This window comes from Rhea americana, unplaced genomic scaffold (genome assembly GCF_003343005.1).
Source record: "Rhea americana isolate MKP2758 unplaced genomic scaffold, rheAme1 scaffold_6, whole genome shotgun sequence".
NCBI classification, from domain to species: Eukaryota; Metazoa; Chordata; class Aves; order Rheiformes; family Rheidae; genus Rhea; species Rhea americana.
The window spans coordinates 897,285-917,170 of NW_028186756.1; the positions used below are offsets into that span (position 1 = coordinate 897,285).

Here is a 19,886-nt window from a genome sequence, read left to right on the forward strand (position 1 = left end):
TCCTTTTCCATATTTGAAAGCAGTTATGTGTCTCTTTGGTCTTGTTGTCTTTAACCTAAACCCCAGTCCTTTCCATTGGTTGTCATAGGTCAAAGTCTTTCATCTCTCTCATTATTCCTGCTGCTCTTGTTTAGATGCTTTTATTATTCAACATCTTAGTGTTACATTCCCAGCTGAGGCCTTAGCAGTGTCTTACATGCTCTTTTTGTTTGAATATTCGGGGGGYGTGTGTGTGTGTTTATTTCCCAGTAGCGTGACGTTGTCATTCACCTCTCATTCAGGCCGGGTCCTCTGACTGTAGAAGGTTCACTTGTGCCACGTTCCCTATATCTGTAGTTGGGTTGTTCCCATTTAAGTGTAAAGGTGGCTGCTATCGTTCTTGCTTTGTACGCATTTGTGTTACAATATTGTTACCTTGAAACAAACAAAAGCCACTCAAAATTCACCCAGCCAAAAAAAAAACTTGTCTTTTTTTGTTTTGTTCCAGGTTTTAGGAACATGTCTTCCCGTATTCTGGCATCTCATCCCTTATTATGTATTTTCAAAGACAGATATTTTAGTTCTGGATTGCTTCAGCCAGTTCTTTAGTACACCTGAGGTTAATACTAGCTTGTTTGAGTCATTTAAAAATATCTAATTTGCTTAAATTGTCTCTTTCCTATTCTGTCCCAACTCTTACCTTTGTTACTGGTATTGTTTTGGTCCAGTGGTTATAGTTGATGTTGTTAAGGAAATCTGAAGCAAAATAAAGTCATCAAGCACTTTGGATTTCTTAGCATTTTCTGTTGCGAGTTATTCTGCTGAGTTAAGGCAATTTCCTTGTCTTTCTCTTTCCGTTTGTAGCCGTCTGTGGTAGTTTGTTTTACTTTATACTCATTGATACTTGCATGTTGTTTTGCAAAGTGGTCATCTTTATCCTCTTTCTCTCTGTGCTTTGTTTTTCTTTATTCCTTTTAAATAGTCTGACTTGATTTCCAATTTCAAGCCCCTCTGTGCGAAGGGCTTGTTATTTAGCCAAGTAGCTCTATTGCTGTGCTTAGCAGTCTTGCTTGCGCTTGTGCCCATAGTCCAATTTCTTTTGAAGAACTACTGACTTTTCTTCTTTCTTTTCTTACTCTTTTCTCCTAGAAAATCTTACCCATTAATTCTTTACCCTTATCAAATTCTGTCTTCATGAATTTGTGTTTTATTTTGCTGTTCTTGCTTCTTTCCTTTTGCAGATTCATGAACTCTCTTCCTTTCATTGACACTCGCTTAAATTGCTGCCCAGATGGGAAAGAAATGGTTGAGAAACTATTAGGTTCAGGTTTAGAAGGGCTCTGATTTATTTTCACCCTCTAAAAAAAAAAAAAAAAAAAAAAAAGCCACTAGAGCACATTCCAAGGATTTGCTTGATGTTCTTGTGTCTTGGCAGATCTTTTATACTTGGTGAGCTGAAACGTTCCCTGACCGGGTTATACTTGTATGAGTCTGTTGCAGAAAGTTGTCTACCAGCTTTTTGCTCTTTTCAACTTGTTCCATAATATTGTCCGTCAAGTTTACCCTTTCATCACGAACTAGAGACTTCTAACATATTTATTATTCCTTCCTGTCCTGGAGAGCTTATGTAAGGATGTCCTTGATAAAGAAATCGGTGTACGTGATCCCATGCGCTTCGTTGCAAAACTGTATTCTCTTCTTTTRAGTAATACGAGTTAGCTCACTGAATCGTGACATCTGGAAATGCCAAAGCCCAGGGTGTAACAACAGCTAGATTGCATCAGTTATAGGGAGCCTGCCTTGGGTGAGGGTCTGATAAGGTTGGCACTGCTTTTGTGAGGGGTCTTATGTGACTGCTGTAATGATAAACTTCAGTTTCTTTTCTCTTTAGTTAGAACGAACTTGATGAAACAGTATTACACAAATGTTTTACGTTGTTTGAAGCTGTAGCACAATTTTAGCTATGAAAATAGAGAAAACTTTAAGTAAAAGTGTAAATATTTACACTTTTCCTAGAATTTAGGAACCATGGCTTTGTTCACTTCCGTTACACAAAGAGGAAGATGCTGCTTTAGTGACTTGTTTAGAAATGTATCTTTTCGGTACGCTATTGTTGCAGGTATCAACATGTACTTTCTTAGTACGTTGAGGCCTCAAAATCCTGTGCATCTTTGAGATTCTTGTCTTAGAGAACTAAAGTGGAAGCACTCTGGTCCTATAACGGACTGAGAGTACTGAATTTTTAAAGTTTTTTATGCTACAGCTGGAGATGCCCAGTTAATATTTAGCCCGTAAAGACTCCCTTTGTTAAAGATGGTAGGTTAAGTAGCAATTACTAAACATCTGTCTAGATATCATTTTACCTCTCAGTTCATCAAGTTAAAATTTCCTCACTTTAAAATTCTACAAGTTTTCTATTACTTGTGAATCTTCAAGTGAAACCAAAAAAGTCTATTTTCATCTCTTGTAACTACAGAGAAGTATTCTTCGTCTGTTACTCTTCCTTTACCTCTTTCCCTTCTCTCCTGTCTTTTTCTCCCCACCCATAACAAGGAGGAGAAACTTGTCATGCATCAGGTGACCCATGCTCTTGTGCTTCAGCCACACATTTCCATGTTCACCCTTAAAGTCAGTGTTTAGGATAAATAGGGTGTTGGATTTATGCATAATGACTATCTTAGTAGTCTATCAGGGAGACATCTTGCTTTTCTACTTGTGGCTGTGTATGCTCCTTTTGACAATAGCAATTGTATATAAAGAAGCAATATTAATTTAAACACTTACTGCATTTTAACTGCATCTCTAGTTCAGATTTGCAACTGAAAATAGGAGAGAATAATGTATGATCATGTAATTTTTTGTAGAGTGCTGCCTGAGAACCCCTATAGCAAATTATTGAAGCAGTTTTCTGCTTTACAAGATCTATTTAGGTTCGAGCTGGACAAATTTTTTTCAATTAAATTTAGGCAATGGCTGGATGGAAAGTTTATCATCTTCAGGTCTCTTGTACATTTGCTCTGACTTCAGAAAATAGCTCTAAATGGAAATGTCTTTCCAGTGTTTGGCTTACAAACTTAAAACCCCACAAAATACAGAATCTTAGGAAGGAGGAATGATTGCTTTTTTTACAAAGGCTTCTCAAAGTCCAGATTTAGTGCCTTCTTCTGCCTCTGTACACTCCAAAGCATCCTCCGCCAGCTTAAAAAAAGTACTCAGCTCCCCTGCGTGATCGGGAGCTTCGTCTTGCTCCTGCTGTTAATCCTGAGAACAGGGAAAAGCAGAGGTTCCTGGTGCAGCAGCAAGAAGCTGGGTAACCCACTGGACAAGGGAATTTCCCGGTCTTCGAGCTCAGTCACAGGCTCAGAGCTGCTCTGCTTTTTAATAAAATGCTTCACCCTAAATCAAGTAAGAGGATGACTTGAAGCTAATTGTTAGAGGGCTCCCAGGGAAATGCAGCACCTGTGCTGGTAAATGTTTAAAAGAATAAGTAAACCTCATGCAGGGTTGGGAAGGAGTGTCAGCAAGAAAGGTGAGAGCGCTCCACACCGGTACCTATACTCTTGCATTCTTCTGGGATGTGTGGGTTCAAACTCCTTCAGGCAAAACAAGGSCTCAGATTTTCCTAATCTGCTGCATATATCCTAGCCATGTGTCACTGGATAACAGGAACTCCTGAGCGTCACGTATGCCTCCTCTTCTGATTTTTACTGAAGCTTTTTGCTTCTGTTGCTTTCGTTTCAACTGCCTGGAGGTGAAAATTTTCATTTTAGATCCAACAATATGTTGCTAAAAAAAAAAAAAAAAAAAAAAACCCACAGATAACATTAAAAATAGATGGGGTTTTTTTTTCCCCCCTAAGTCAAAAAGTTATATATTTGCTTAGCTGTTCTTGACATCAGTAGCTGTGTGGAGTTTGGCACTGTGCTGCAAATCTGAGATCTGAGGCTTGTGTTAGATGGTAAGTTTATTTGTGGGCTATTACTAGCTTTAAAATATATGAAAAGGATTCCGGGCTTGGAGAAAATAGGCAAACAGATGAAACCAAGGATGCCAATAAAAGCAGGACAGCATCACTGGGAAGAAAACCTGTTCATGTAAACCAGACAAGCTCTTTTCCAGGGAGAGAGTTATTTCTATTTTCTTTGTTTACTGTAAGAATAGAAATTTTCTGTAAAGCTTTGAATGATGGACTTGGACTCTAAGTTTTGAGACTCAAGAAACAGAATCCTAAAAACGTAGTGTGGTCGGTGATGTTCAGAGATGGCAGCATTCATGGCAATGTGAGACACTTCTGTAATCCTGTGCACGCTTGTGGACACTGATGTTCAGGAAGGCAAATTTTAACTGGAGGAGGTGTAGAGAAGAGCTGCAACGATCAAAATGGGAAGATTCTGTTACAAGAGGAACGGGCAGGAGCAAAGCCTGTTTAGCTCAGCAAACTCGAGGCTGAAGAGGCATACAAATTTGTTCTATAAATACTTTGGGGAGCAATAACCTAGAAGTGGAAAAAGAAAATATATATATATATTTAAAGGACAATGTTGGCACGAGAATAGCTAGGTACAAGCAGGCTGGGAATACGTCAAGGCAGGAAACCAGGAGGTTTACAGAGGCATTGAGCTTTAGTGAGGTTCTGAGGAAGCCTTCTAATTTTTCATTTTGGAGTTTGGTCTCCTCTTTCTAGTCTTTTTTTTTTNTTTTTTTTTTTTTTTTTTTTTTTTTTTTTTTTTTTTTTTTTTTAAGAGGGATATTGTGGCCCTTTTATGAACAGGATTACATAATGTAATTATAATTCTTCATGATAGCAGGAGCCCTGGCCGTGCCTTCTGGCCTTATTTCTTGAATCTTAAGATTTTTAATCTTAAGATTCAAGAATCTTAAGATTTCTTGAATCTTAAGAGTTGGAATCCTCTTGGTCACTGACTTTTCTGAACCTTTGGTCCACATTACACTTGCCTTGAAGACGTCTGTGAAGGTAATTAAGGAAAGTAGTTCTGTTCAGGAGGCTGAAGTGTTCTATGCAGGCATGCCGGTACCTTTAATGACTCCTAGGGGAGGGAGAGGCAAGAATAGGGAAATACAGAGGTTGAAATTTTAGAAAAACATCTTTAGTTAGATTTTATAGGTTGTATAGCATGTAGAAGAACTACTAATGATGGTTTGTTTACTCAAAAGACTGAGATTTAAACTTAGTATGATTAATATGTTTATACTATTAGTAATAGTAGAAATATGTGGCTATCTAACAGTTACTTTTTCTATTCTGGTATAGTACTCACTGACAAAGACTTTCAAAGAACAGGGGAAAGTTTCAGAAATCCCTTCCACATGTGATGGTTTCTGGACATTTTCTCATACTGTTCTTCTAAAGTTGCAACATCAACTATCCTAGAAAGAATTCTGTTTTGATAAGAAAGCGTATATGTTCCCCTGAATTTTAGCCCTCCACTAAGTATATTATAGCTAATAAATCTCATAATCCAGAGATAAAGGTCAGAAAAAATAATCCTGAAGTCCAATTTTAATCTTATTCAGGGGGGATAGGATGTCAACAGTACTTTTGCAATCTAATAATTTTCTTGATATTATTTAGGTGAACTGTGATACCTTCCTTGAAAATGTTAGTGAAATGCCATTTGTTAAATTGAATGGGGAAGGAACAGCATAATAGAATTTGTATGCCTCTTTAGCCTTCATTTTGCTATATTATACCAAATGTGAAGTAACAGTCCCTTACGGCTTTATGATCTTCATTTTTTTTTCAAACAGCCCAAAGAACGTAAAAAAGAAATAAAAGGAAATCCAAAAGAAAGCTATGACTTCAGCTTCCTCCTCTATTCATCCTTGCTGAAAGAAGGGGACATATCCAGCTTAATCAAATAAAGGAGGAAGTTGCTGTACCAGCAGACAATAACAACTTGTTCTGGAAAGTTATGAGAGGACTGGATGCTGCTGCATTGGTGCTGTAGAGGTTGAGAGCTGTATCCTTTACCCCCGTCTCATGATGCGGATCTTGTGCCACAGCAGACAAAGCTAATGGGATGCAAGGAGAGAAAGGAAGATCTCCTTAGCTGCACGTGCACACATGCACGCGCATGCACACGCACGCGCAACGGCCTGACCTATCGTAGGCACGTCCATCTCTCTTTCACTGTGCAGTGATCCACGCAGTTGTGCAGAGACTGAGCATCTGATATGCTAAAGCTCTTTGCCTTAGTATAATTTAAGAATCTAATCTACTTAAAGACGTAAGTTCTCCCTTTCACAGAGTAAGGAGAAAAWTTTTAAGTAACCTTTCAAAAGGAGGAGTTGAGCAGGACGCAGTTACCAGAGACTGTTCTACAGTRTGTTGTGTTACATTATTTTGCTCCTTACTTTCAGCAGATAGTAACAGAAGAGGGGTTTTGTTTTGGATGTAGCCAACTTGAATTTTTGGAGTATTTTTGGATATGTGTATACTTCTGGACCAGCTCCACTCCTTCAAGGCACATGTGGTAATTACGTTTGCTCTATAATCTCCTGATCCTCAGATGCTAGCTGGAGATTAACCTCCTGTTGGACCTTTCTGTGTTCCTAGTAATGACTAATGTAAGGACAGTTTATGCAGGGGAGGCAGGGAAGCTAGAAAAAAGTAAGGTAGGTTGAGCGTAATGGTTTGTGCACAYGTACAGCACTGGAGAGTAGTGCCTAATCGAATAGCTCTGGAGCAAAATCAGCCAAGCATCCTTAAGTGTGGGTGAGATGTGTGGTGCAGCATTCTCAATGCAGAGCTGCACCTTGCTGTCAGCAGCCTTGCAATGGTCTTGGTATTGAGCGTGACGTATGTTTATACCTAAATTGCTTGTGACTTTCCACAAAAAAACAGATTTATTTCAGATAAACACTTTGTTTAGGATTCAAGGGGGAGCTACTTGACAATTTATTTCCCTCCTTCCCTTGCATATACCAGTTCTTAGCATGRGATGCTTAGCTGTATCAGCTGTAGAAATCTGAACCGGTCTGTGATGAGGAATGCCCTGTGGCAAGTTATTTAACTGACATGCCTTTTTATCCTTTTTTTTTTTTAATTCTTTTACTTTCTTTTTTTTAAACTTCCTCAGTAAGGGAAAGTGTGTGTGTGTGTGTAATTCACTTTGCAATTTGGCTGTTTTGTGGTAAAAATCTTTGAGAGTTGAGAGGGCTGAGTGTCCTGGAGCTGCATGGGCTTCCTTGAGAAATCCATGACGTTATAGTCATGACACTACCTGACGCTTGGGTAATGACACAGTGTTACAGAACTGCAAGGGAAAGTTTGGTTCCTGAAGGTTTTATGGTTTGTATTTTTCCTGTTAGCTTCGTATCTGATTTGGCTCCAAGTTGTTTGATAGTGCAAGTATTTATTTGTAACTATTATAAAATTGAGATGTTCAGCTTGCTTGGGCTTTTGCTCCGCTCCTGGTCGTTTCCAAGCACACTAATTGATGATGAGTTGGGCTTCATGGGAAAAGTTGCTTTTGTTCAGGTCCTGCTTTAAGTTTGGAGAGCATTCCTAAGCTAGCTTGTCTTTCAAGTATTTCTGGTAGTTTTTTGCCAACAGCATTAAGGACCAACATGTTTGTGCTCAAGTGGAGGGGTGGCTAGCATGACAGATGTTTCTCTCTGCTATGCGGAGTTTGTTATGTGTGGGCGTCCAAGGTGARGTGTTTTTCATTCACAGGAGAATGCTAATGGGTAACAGGGAGGGACATCCAGAATATCATGGCAGCTGCCAAGAAGAGTCCTGTTCTGGCTATTTCAGTGGTCTTATTTTCTCCAATATTACATGAGCAACATTTCTAGAGCAATCAAAAGAATAGCAAAGCACATTTCTAAATACTACAGCCCACTTGGATACAATTGTTTTAGAGACTGGACCTTAGTTGCCCTAAAAGGAAGGACACTTGTTGAAATTCCACATSGTCTGTCAATATTGCTTCTGTGATCACGTCTTTTTTTCTTCCCTAAAACAGCCCACTGTTTGTAACGTGGAAGATTGGTCGAGATAAACGATTGCGTGGATGCATAGGTACTTTTTCTGCCATGAACCTGCATTCAGGACTCAGGGAGTACACACTTACTAGGTAAGATTTGTCTTCTGTAGCCTTGATTTATGTATTTAAATACTCTACTGGGGAGACAAATAGGTGTGTCTTGGTTCAGGTTTTTTCTTGGCTTTCACTGTACTGATCAACAAAAACTTGTATCTCCTTTTGATGCTTAAATATATTGCCTGGTTATTTGACTACTGGTGTCATGAGGCTATGGTTTTAGTTAAAAACCATAGTTTGAGCCTTTTTTATTGGTCAGGGATACTGTTCTCCAGTAGCTTATTGTAACTGACTATTGTAGTATTTTTTTTTTTCCAGTGGTAAGACAAAATTTAACCTTAATAGTTAACGTCAGGGCAGAAGACCAGAAAGTCAGATTTTGGGATTATCCTATTCACGCTTCTAAAACAGCAGATATTCTCACCTCTTCTCCATCAGGTGCTTCCAATCAGCTGCAGTTAATTTAATGCTACAAATTTCCATTACATGTTACTCTTCAGATAAATCTCATCCCCTGAATGGGAAGCCTCTGGATGAGGGAGGTAAGTGATAATAATCCTTCACTCCCTGGCAGCATAATCCTTCATTTTTGATCTACACCTAAATTCATTCACCTTAATATTGTTCCATTTTCTCTGCATAGGGTAAAAACTAATAAGTTTATTACTAGAGCTATTAGTAAGCTTTGTACTTGATTTTTCTAAAAGTTTTTAAAATTTATTTTCTAAAGAATCAATGATATTTTGTTCGCTCAGTTATAATAGACTGTTTATAGTGTTTTAGAATAGAAACTACATTCTGGCATGTGTAGCTCTCTGAAATTGTCGTCACTTAAAATAATTGGTGCCTCCAGATTGCTTTAGATTGGAGGCTCTGCGCCAATGTGGAATATTCCTCTTTGCTTTTTTAAAATCTTTTTTTCCAGTCCCAATATTGAGTAATATTAAAATGGGGCATTTTCTCTCTTATAAGTCTCACTAGTTTATTGTGAGCTGCAGTTCATTTCATGYTTCTCTTTGCTCAGCTTGAAGAAATCAACCGCTCCTCTCCTGGAATTCCTTACAAAACTTCTGAAAGACCTAGTTACTTTTGTGTTGATTTTTGTTATGTGATCTGGAATATTTCTATTTGTAATCAAAATGGTCAATGAGAAGAAGCTTGCAAAATATGTATAATATTCATGTAATTATACAGATAAWTTCAAAGTAATTCCTCTGTTGAAGATTAAATACCCTAAAAGTTTAAACGTTAGTGGGGCAGAGTGGGGGAAAAACAACCTGTTCTTGCTCCACAGAGCTTTTCATTTTAAGTGTATGCTTTACTGTGCCATACCCAGAACAGTGAGCTTGTACAGAAAATTAAGGAGATTAGTCAAAAAAAAGTAGTCTTACGAAATAATAAATRCAGTAAGGAAGAATGGAAATGTGTCAGATACCTTTTTTTATAAATTTTTAACTCCTGAAGCTCAATAATTAGATTTTTTTAACCTTGCATTTGTATGAGCTATGTTAAAATATAAACAGCAATGTTGCTCATAGATCTTCAATTTTTCACAAATCAAATGGTGCTGTATTCCTGCCTAATTTTAAAAATGCTTAAGAGATTCCTGTCACCACATTCCAGTTTTAGACGCTGTATCTCAAAATATACCGAAAGTGGTATATGAGTAAGAAGAACTGGAATACTTTTAAGTGCAGTATTTAAATGATGGTCACATACTGTGGGAGGTTATGCTAGGTTGTCCAGAGGATGCTTTGATGGCAATTTCTTGCTAATCAGAAGAGAATTTTGCTGTAGTTAATAATTTTATAAAGGGGAGGGAGTTCAGAAAATACATAACAATCTGTTTTTTTTAATTTATTTATAAAACTATAAAATGTTTTTAAATGTGATCTTTAATGACACATTGAATTTTATTACCTTTTATGGAGAACCTCTTTCATGTCTGTTTATCAGACCAAAAATGATTTGGGGGGAGGGAAGTACTTCAGATATGACCACTAAAAAGGTTAAGACCATGTCTGAATGATATGGTATGAATGGTATGATGTACCAAAAAAAGTTGTTCTTTTATCTCAAACATTACATTAAAAAAAGAGAGACCTGTGATCAGTTGCCTTGATGGCGTTAGTCTTTTCGGCTGCAGAGTGCTTCCAGCGGAGAAGATTTGAGCAGCCTTGAAGCTTCTATGAGCTTTCCCAGTTTGGAGCTCGACAGGCTTCACTAGGAGGGATCAGAAACTAGGATATAACTTGATCAAACAGTATGTGGGCAATAATGTCCTTCTGGGAGATGAGACAGTTCCTGAAAGTGAAGAGAAACTTTTTCAAGTGTGTTGTGAGGCAAAATTAATCAACAAAGCAGGCAGCATGCGACTGGACTGTCTGCTTCAGAAAATGGAGCTTCGGTTARGAATAAAGGCTGAAGACCAGTATTCTCCTGACTTCATCTTACTTTGACACTATGAGGCATTTTTCTTCAATTATTCTGAAGATGGGGGGGGGAACAGAACCAGATTGTCTGTCTAGTTTATTCTTACCTTTTTCAGTACCTTCTGGGGATTTGTGGCCCAACTTTCAGTGAGTAAAATAGTGYAGAAGAACAGCTGGTTCAGTGTGGTATAGATGAACAGCTAAATGTCCTGGTGCTTAGCAATCAAAGCATCCTAGATTTCCTGCAGGCAAGGTTATATTACAAAGATATTGAATGATGGTTAGCGTCACAGTAAATCAGATTTCCTTAGTTCTAGTTARTATCTCTAATTCCCTTTTGCTTTTCACTACATACAGTAGTGTAGATTCTCTTAAACGGTGTAGCGGTAGTTCATCTAGGAATCTGAAGTGGACAGTTTCTTGGATGCGGCCCTTCTCACCCCCCATTAAGGAAACTCTTTTGATCTCTAAACAAAAACGGTGGAGTCTTTATTCACCCGTTTCGAGCTCTGTAGGTTGTGATGCTGGTATTGCCAGCATGTTCTAAACAGGAAATTTATGTGGAATGATTCATCGTTAATTGGATACATCTGCCTAAGTCGTGAGTCAAGATGAGAATACCCATAGTTAGAAATGCTAGTAGTGTGTTCCTAAGAAAATCTGCATGTTGGAATTGAGTGTTCTCCTTAGCTATACCAGTGAAACAGAGGGAGTAACAGTACATTATTAAAATACTCTGCAGAACTTTATGAAAATATAGATTCAGATTTAGTGATTTTTTTCCCCAGTTTTACTAGGAAGTTAGTTAGATAAAAATAAATCTGTCCTTTTCCAGATTGTTTTACAATATTGAGTGTTGTATATTAGGGTGTAAGAAGCTTATCATGGGCAAGTAGCCCTTCCAGCATGTATGAATTGAATATTCCACCTGAATGTATAAAATAAACCAATCGAGATTATGGAAAAATACCTTATGTTTTACAGCTCCTTCAAGAAAATACGCTGAACTTGGAAGCAGGTTACCACAGCATTTCAGAACAGGTTGATAAATTATTTTTTCATGTGTTCTGTTCAACAATAAGACTTGGGTTTGACACTGAAGTTTTAAATTCCTACTTTTTTACACTTGAGGTGCCAAATGAAATGGTTTTATTTATCCTATTTTTTCATTTTAGTTTGTTTTTTTGTTCACTTGTTTCATATGATTTGAAGTCATGTTTTAAGCTAGTATCTGACAAGAACAGGAATATACTCTGGTTCATTCTGTCAAGGCTAGAGTGTATGTCTGGGCAGGGAAAAAGTAGAGAAGAGGCAGCTAAAGGAAGACTGAATATATGCCAACCTGTTGTCATACGAGAGAGCAGTAGAAAAAATTGGAGGCTCGCAAGCTGTAAGTGGATTAGCGTACTAACTGAAATTTGGATTTAAATTTTAAAATAATATGTAACCCACCTTTTCTATGACTAAGCATAGATCTGTCAGTGGTGTAACTGGCCTTTGTGTGTTCTGCTTGCCACTGCCACCTAAGAGAAACATGAGAGGCTTCCGACTTAGCCTTGCTTCCGTGGATGGAGTTGGTCAGCAAACAAAAACAGAGGGAGACATCCGGGAGGAGTAATATAAAATTAAAGGAAATAAAACCTGCAATCCAGCTTTCGTAACTGAACTGGGGTGTGGATTCTGTGTAAGGCTTTTGGCATCAGCTGCTACTCAGTGTTCGCCAGTAGACTTGGGAGTCTTAATGCTTGCTGCTGCCACATCTCCTTCGTTCTCTCCGTGAAAACATTGGGTCTTTCTTCCTGTTCCACGCCAGGAAGTTAAACAACCAACTACATGACTGAAGTATGGCATACTTATTTAAGGGGAAAAGTTTAGAGAGGAAAAGGGAGTTAAAAAGAAAAGCTGAATGACTGAATCACAGTGTAGTTGCTGGGCTTATTCAGTAAAGATTATGGGCAAGTATTTGGATAGAGAGGGCAACTTCCCTCTCTGTTTAAATGAACTTACTACTCTTTTTATTCCAGTTTGCTCTTAGTAATTAGTCTTGTTTAGCCTCTCCCTACATCTTCTCCCGCACCCCAGTGCTAACTTCACAAAGCTTTTACCATTGGGCAGCGTGGCTATGAGTGTGGATAGGCATTGCTGTTGACTCTGGGCAAAGCAGTGTTTGTGTATGTGATCGTAACTTTGGAACTGGACAGATCATAAATGTATTTCTGACACTTCTGTTGTGACCTTCACTGCTCACCGAAGGCATAGTCTGAATTAATTCCTGCCAATAGCAAATAACATAATACCCAAGAGCGCGTTATCGCTTCTGTGTTGCCCACTGGTAATAATTTTCAAGGTGTCTTATTTTATGTTTTTGATTTATAGTGGATCGCTCTTGAAAGTCTGCTTTTTCTATTCTATTGCTGTTTTGCTTCTGGTGGCTGCTAGTGGAAAAAACTCCTGATAATTGTGAGGAGAAACTTATGCTGTCACTTTCAAAATTAAACCCTGCGGAGACCAGYGTGTACTCTTCTCAGCCTGAACTTGCCAGTGTTTTGCTGTTCTAGAGTGTTCAACACCAAATTTAAAGCCAAGAAGCATCATACAGCTTCTGTTACTTCTTTTTCATTTGTACATTCCTTTGAAAAGCAGATATGCCACAGGAAAACTGGACAGCAGTGATGCTGGAATTTCCAGTACCTGTTGGTTGCCTTTGAGTTTTCAGGGTCATTTTAATGAGATGGAGAGCGTGGTTTGTACTTATGCTATAGGATGACCTGCAACAGATGGAGAATCTCAAGGTGAGAAAAGTTGCGTAGGGAGAGCTATGATAACATAATTCTGTATCTATTTGAATTCATGGATAACCGCTGTGTCCATGAAGCATGTGAGAAGCCAGCGGCAATAGCCACCTGGAATTTATAACTCTGCATTCCCATTTATCCCTGATTACGCTGTTTTGTTGATAAGTTGTAAGTTGGATGTAGCCTATAAAATATGAGGATCTGTAAAGAAAAGTGCAGTACATACTTTTGAAGGCTTTTGAACCATTGAGACTTTGAGTGCAGTAGAGGTTCCTCAGGCTCTTGAGAGCAGTCACAGTACATGTCTTTTGCTTACACAGGCATACCCCTTTGCTTGATTTTTGAGGTTCTGCCTTGATGTTTCTGCCGTTTGGAGTGATTTCAGAAAATCTGATGTTCCTGTGGAGGTGGGAGGTGGGATACTGAAAACTTGGGATTCTTAAAACTTGGGGTGCTGAACCATTTTTCCTATGCCCAGGTCAGGTCTGTCCAACCTTTCAAGGATGCTTCTCTGCTAATCCATATCGTGGGCTGCTTTGAAAGTTTGGTAATTCAGGATATCACAACAAAATGGACACCTTGCAGTGATGAGCATAAGGCAGAGATTCGTCATGGTGCACTCAGGGTGGATGGGGTGATTTAAGCTTGAGGATTTCTAATCGGTTGGTAGCAATCCCTAGTTCCTAAAACTTCTTAGTGTGAGAGAGAGGAGAGAGAGGCATCTGAGCCAAAGCCAGATTTGAAAGAGATTTGGAAAAACATAGGCACTGTAACCTGGTAACATTGCTCTGAAGAGAGGAGAAAGTAGCTATTTCTTAAAAGCTTTCTGAGAAGTTGGGATTGTACGTGAGGAAACAACAGTCCACACTAAGATGGTAGATTAATTTAAACCAATTTTCTTTAGCCTAATTTTGGGTCTCTCCATTGCGACTGAGAAGTAAAGCATGAGGGCTAAAGATACAGCGTCTTTAAGGTATTGTGTGGCTGCAGGACCTGGGAGCTGACTCAGCTGACAAAATACAAAGTAGCAGAGATGTCCATGTTCTGCTAGGTGATTTTACTCTTCGGTGTRTTTTAGGTCCAGTGCCCATGCCTGTTGGCCTGTGTTGCACCTTATTTATCTTTATGTAAATGATTTGGTAGCTGTCATTTTCTGTTTTGCTTACAGGCTTAAATGAATTCTGCTTTTAGTTCTCAGCAGTTGTCATACCTGAGCCACGTGAGGTTTCTATCTTTTTTTTCCCCCTCAAAAGAAAACATACAGTTCAAAAGATGAGAAAAAAAATTCTCTTGTAATTAGTGCCTTTCCATTAAAATCAGCAACAGCAGGAGCAGTATTGCCGGTGTATTTTGTTTGGTTTTTTTTGTCAAGTGTAGACATGATGTGTATTAGAAAATATTGTCTGTAAGTTGGCTATTGTCTGCAGTTGGTTTCTAAAAGCATATTAATCATGAGGTTCTAGGATACAAGTGAGGTAGGGTGTACGGAGAGATATAATCTCTTTTATTGGGCTGATGCAGTTGCAGAAAATTAGATAAGCTTTTAGCAGAGAAGCCATTCTGTGAGGAAGTTGTTAGGACATCCTTTCTACTAATTAACAAACCTGTTTTCAGGAGGCAAGCTAATCTCCAGTGCAATAGAAGCCTGTTCAGGTTTTGGTTGAGAGCTGTTGCTGTGCTTTTGAAAATGCTTTTAAATTCACCATTGTTCCCTCCTCCTGATTACCTTTCAAAGTTTGCATGTGAGATGTTAGTATAAGAGATTATAAGGTTTCGGCTGGTGTTCTGAACATAAAATTGTAGTGTTAGTAAAGATGAGGTACATCACGTTAGCATTCATACTTCATTATAATCTTTATCTGAACTGTGGCTGACAATAAAATTGTCTTAAACTCTGAGTGAGAACTGAACTTAATTATAGTTAAATTCAGCAGCAAACTTTGCACTGCAAATTAGATGATACATCTATATGTAGATATGTATATATGGTGCTGTTAACCTATAGGAKTAGTTATTAATAACCTCAGAACACCCTTTTTGTTATCCAAAATGCATAACATAAATATSATCTGTTGCTTCTGGTAAAAATGCAAAATGAAACAGTGATGTATTAGCACCTCATTCTTAAATAATGACTGATTGTTTTTGACAAAATTGAGGCAAAATTATTTTAGCATATAGGTATGTTCTACAGAGTAAGAGCTGTCAGCTGCAGAAGTCATGTGATTTGCCTGCTACATCATCTGTATAGAGATTATATTTTACTGAGACTTGGGACTGTTTATATTTYTAAATCTCATTTAAGCCAATAAAAACTTGTTGGTAAACTGTTGTAGATGTGAATTTTATAAATAACACCACTTTACTTTGGCTAAATCCTCAGATCGGCCATAGTGAGAGATGATTGTTTAGTAGTAAAATGAATTGTGATATAAACTCACAATACCAGAAACTGCAAGTGAAGTATACAAATTTGAATTTGTCCAGCCAGGCTTAGTTATTCTATGTGAGTCAATTGATTCTGTAAGTAGGTCTGTAATGATTTTGTGCACACAGTGCCAGGTCATTATTTCAGGGAACTATTGCTTGCTTAATAGAACTATGTGTAATACTTCTTCTCAAAGGACAAAATTAAATAGCATACCAGCTCTAAAAGGAAAAAAAAATCTTCTGCTCTAATGATGGGTTAAATGCTTCTCCTTATTGCATTCTGAAGTGAAATACTGCTGTTGAGGAGCGGGAATGCATGTCCCAGTGAATATAGTTTCTGCACGTAAGTGTGTGTGTGTGTTGGGGGAGGGAGTTTTGGTAACTATGCCTCAATTTTTTCTTTATTTTTAATATATACATACATACATATATATATATATAGGTTTTGTGATTGGTCTATTAATCCCAAGAAAACCTTGCTAGACCCTAGGACCTAATGGTAGATGATAGTCTGTTTCCCTGGCAACACTTTCTGAAAGAAAGCAAGGGAAAACACTATAAGTAGATTATTATTTTTCTGGAAGAAGAGGGTGCATAATAATACTAAAGCTTTTTATATAGATCCAYGTTGATCACATATTTCATTATACCATTTTGCTGAGGGACCTGATTTATAGAATGTGAATTTTTGGGCCAGGAGGGTAGGTAATGCGTTACTGTTTGTGGTGGAATAAACTTATTCTAAGTGTATTGGATATGTTTATGAAAGGTAACTTCAGATCTAGAAAAAATGGGATTTTGGAATTCAAAATGATTACAGAATGGGCAAATTTATAGATAAATACTCAGCAAAGTTTGGATATTCTTTGCTGAGACTATCGCAGGCGTTGTGTGTCTTATCCAGTAGAATTTGGTGTAACTAAGGAAGCTGTCTGGGGTTAAAACACTTAGTTCACCATTTATTTTAAAAACTATAGTTAAAGAGAATGTGCGGAAATAACAGGAATTTCTAAAATACACTTCTTAAAAAACACATACTTTGAAAATGCCACGAACAAGCAAAATAAATTGCATTAGTTGATGTAGTTTGTGATGTTCTGAATAAATGAGATATTCATGTTCAATCAAATTTTAAGGAATGAGTAACTAGGGACATGTAGCAATTATTCAGCCTTTCCAGATGGGTTCCAGGGAGGAGCCATGTCACTTGTGACGCTTGTCTTTCCCACGAGGCGCTTGCATTTCAGGTTCTTCCCATGCAGTCTCCTTCTATGATGCTAAGAAAATGGTGCACACCCTCTAAGTTCAAAGACTGAATTCTAGCTGAGTTGAAACACTAGTTTGCATGTCAAATTCTGTTTGACTTTCAATATTATTTGACATAAGTATTTGGGGAGGAGGGGGGCATAATTTGGAACTGGTCACCCCTGTTTTCCTAGCAAAACTTTGATCTTCGTTATTGGAATTCTTGTTTTGGTACTACATGTTGTTTTTTTTTTTTCCTTCATCTTTTTATATACTACTCTTAGAAAGAACATTCTTCGAAACATTTCCTAAAAAATCTTTCTGAATGGAAACTGGTTTTTGTGGAGACATTTGATGACTTACTGATTTCTTAAGCACTACAAAGACATACTATGTTAAGGGCTGATGCTGAAGAATATAAGATACAACTGTGTGTTGACGTAGCACAGAGAGCCATAGATGAAGTGTCTCAGAGCAGCTGTGTTAAAGGTTTTGTGTATTTAGAAACTGATAGACGTTAAGTAGGGTAGAAGGGAATAAGTTGGCATAGGAGTTACCTGCTTCTGGACAAGCTTCTCCCTCTGGCTATTCTCAGCAGTTTATCTTTGAGATAGCATAAGGGACAGTTCCCACAACTTCATTGCTAAGAGGGGAAAAAAGGAAAAGAAAAGTTCTCATTGCACATACTGGCTAGTGCTGTTACACACTAGGTGTGAGAAGGCTCCGTTTGTCCCTCAGTTTCTCAAAACGGAATTTGAGGTGCACTGGTGGTGTATTAGATACCCTGTGGARTAGAAGCAAACTTAAGAGCTTGAGGAGATATTACAACAGTAAATTTCACATAAACTATACTTTACCAGAGATTGAGCGGTCAAAGGAAAAAAGTGTCTCTCAAACTTATAAGCTGTTACTCTTTAAACTCTGCAGCTTTGTGTGGGAGGGACTGTGGGAAAGGAGACTCAAAACTTTCAGTCTGTCAGCACCTTCTCCATTTAGGTGTTTTCTGGTGCTTCCTTTTAAGACTGTATAAAGAAGAAATAGCACGAGCTGGGTGTGGGGGACTGGGCTCCACAGGCTCTTGTTATCTCTCTTCACTTCTGCACAAAAATTGTGAAGCTTTGAAATTGCATTTGCTATGTTCTGTAGTCTGGAGCAAAGAGAATTAAAATACCCTTATAGGAGGTTTTTTACTGTATTTTTAAAGTGATATTAATAGATACCCATTTTCAACAATCATTCCTGCTGACACCATGAACAAAAGTTACCTTGCGTCCTTTACAGAGCTCTGCCGCTGAGCAGGTAGAAAAGCTCAGAGGAAGGAATAGCGTAGCCAGTTCTGGTTGGGCATAAGCAACCGTATAAAATGAAGAGTGTCAGAAGGCATCTGAGCTCAAACACAGCTCAGATTCTGAGGTAGTCCAAAAGCTGCRTAGGTCTCAGTGCTCTGTACTCTTTCGGTTTATACAGTCTAGGCATTTGTGGGAATACGATCTCTGAAAAGAGCAATGACCTGTTTTAAATGTGCTCATTTACAAATGGCTTTGTTTTTATTATTCACTTGGTGCATTAAAACAGTATTCATTAATAAATAAATAGAATGCATTGAAATATGTATGCACCCCAATATATATATATATTTTTCTAATTATGTTTAAAAATACAGTATCAGGGATGGAAGCCTTCCAGGTTTGTCTTTCCCATTGAATTGTTGATGCACTCTTCTATTTCTCCCATTTTCAACTGTGCTCTAGAAAAGTGTATGTTGGTGGTATCCCTAAAATAACATACTGTTTTGAAATATAGCTTAGATTAATTAAAAAAAAAAAATCTGATTTGCATTTTAGAACCAGAAATTGAACATCCTCAATTTCTTAGAGATGTGAATGACAGTGCATTGACACAGTTTATAAAGCCTTTAGTGCTGTGAAAGTTCTTTAGTGCTGTGAAAGTTCTTAAGTAAACAGTTCCTTAGAGATATTCTTAATCTACATCAATCTTTTCAGCTTCCCAGATTTCTATTTTTATGTGAACTTTAAGCATTTTTAATTAAAGTTCTTCTAAATATAATTTGTGAATTTTAATAAATGTGTGGGGTTACCTTTGACCGTTAATACCACTTTCAGTAGGACTGATAACAGCAAATTCTGCCTGCTTTTCAAATATAACTTGCAGACTACAAAGTCTGTTGGCTCTTTCTTCACTTTAGGTTTGCTCTTCCAATGTGATAGTATCTTCTCCTTTTACTGCAGATTACTTGTAATAACAGGCCGACAGTCACGCAAGCAGACTCTCGGGCTGGAGAGGTCCGTCCGGGCTGTAAGTAACTCCCCCCAGAGCGCGGGGAGCTCTGCAGATGCCGGCGCACGCTGGCGAGCCTCAGTGCGCCGGGTTGCTCTTGGGAACTTCCCCATCCGCTGTCAGCGGCAGCACCAGCCTCCCTGGGAAGGGTCCTTGTCCCAGAGGTATCACCAACGTGTTGTGTTGTGTAAGTCAGGGTCTGGAATAAGGTGTATCAGGCTTTTATCAGTGACGAGCTCTGACTTCATCCAAGTGACTAATGTCTTGCTTTTTTATTTCTTACTGTTTTCAGTTGAGTAGATTTTATTTGCTTTCAGTTTGATTTGACAAAGGAAAAGAAGAAAAGCTCTTGGTTTTCTTAATACTTTTTGATACTTCTGGATGAATGAWTTTTAGTGACTTATGCTTTCTCAATACCCTAAACTGAAGATCCCAACCTACCAGTACATACAGTTCATTTAGCAGTTTAGATACTAATCTAATTGTTAGTAGCACTTTCAGTGTTTCATTCATAAATAAATGTCAGATTAGAAACACATTCACACTAGTACCCTTAAATGACATTTCTCAGAGGAGTAGACTGTTTTTTTTTCTCTCTCTACCAGAAAGTAAGTGGTTCAGAATAAAAATATATTAGTATG

The 19,886-nt window shown here is 38.0% G+C and overlaps 1 protein-coding gene across 1 annotated transcript in view; it reads left to right on the top strand.

Moving 5' to 3' along the window:
• AMMECR1 (AMMECR nuclear protein 1) overlaps positions 1–19,886 on the top strand; it is a 76,638-nt gene that overhangs the window by 27,206 nt on the left and 29,546 nt on the right. Inside the window, exon 2 of the mRNA XM_085319619.1 lies at positions 7,968–8,078. Within this exon, the coding sequence (XP_085175745.1) occupies positions 7,968–8,078 (111 nt within the window). The remainder of the gene's footprint in view (positions 1–7,967; positions 8,079–19,886) is intronic.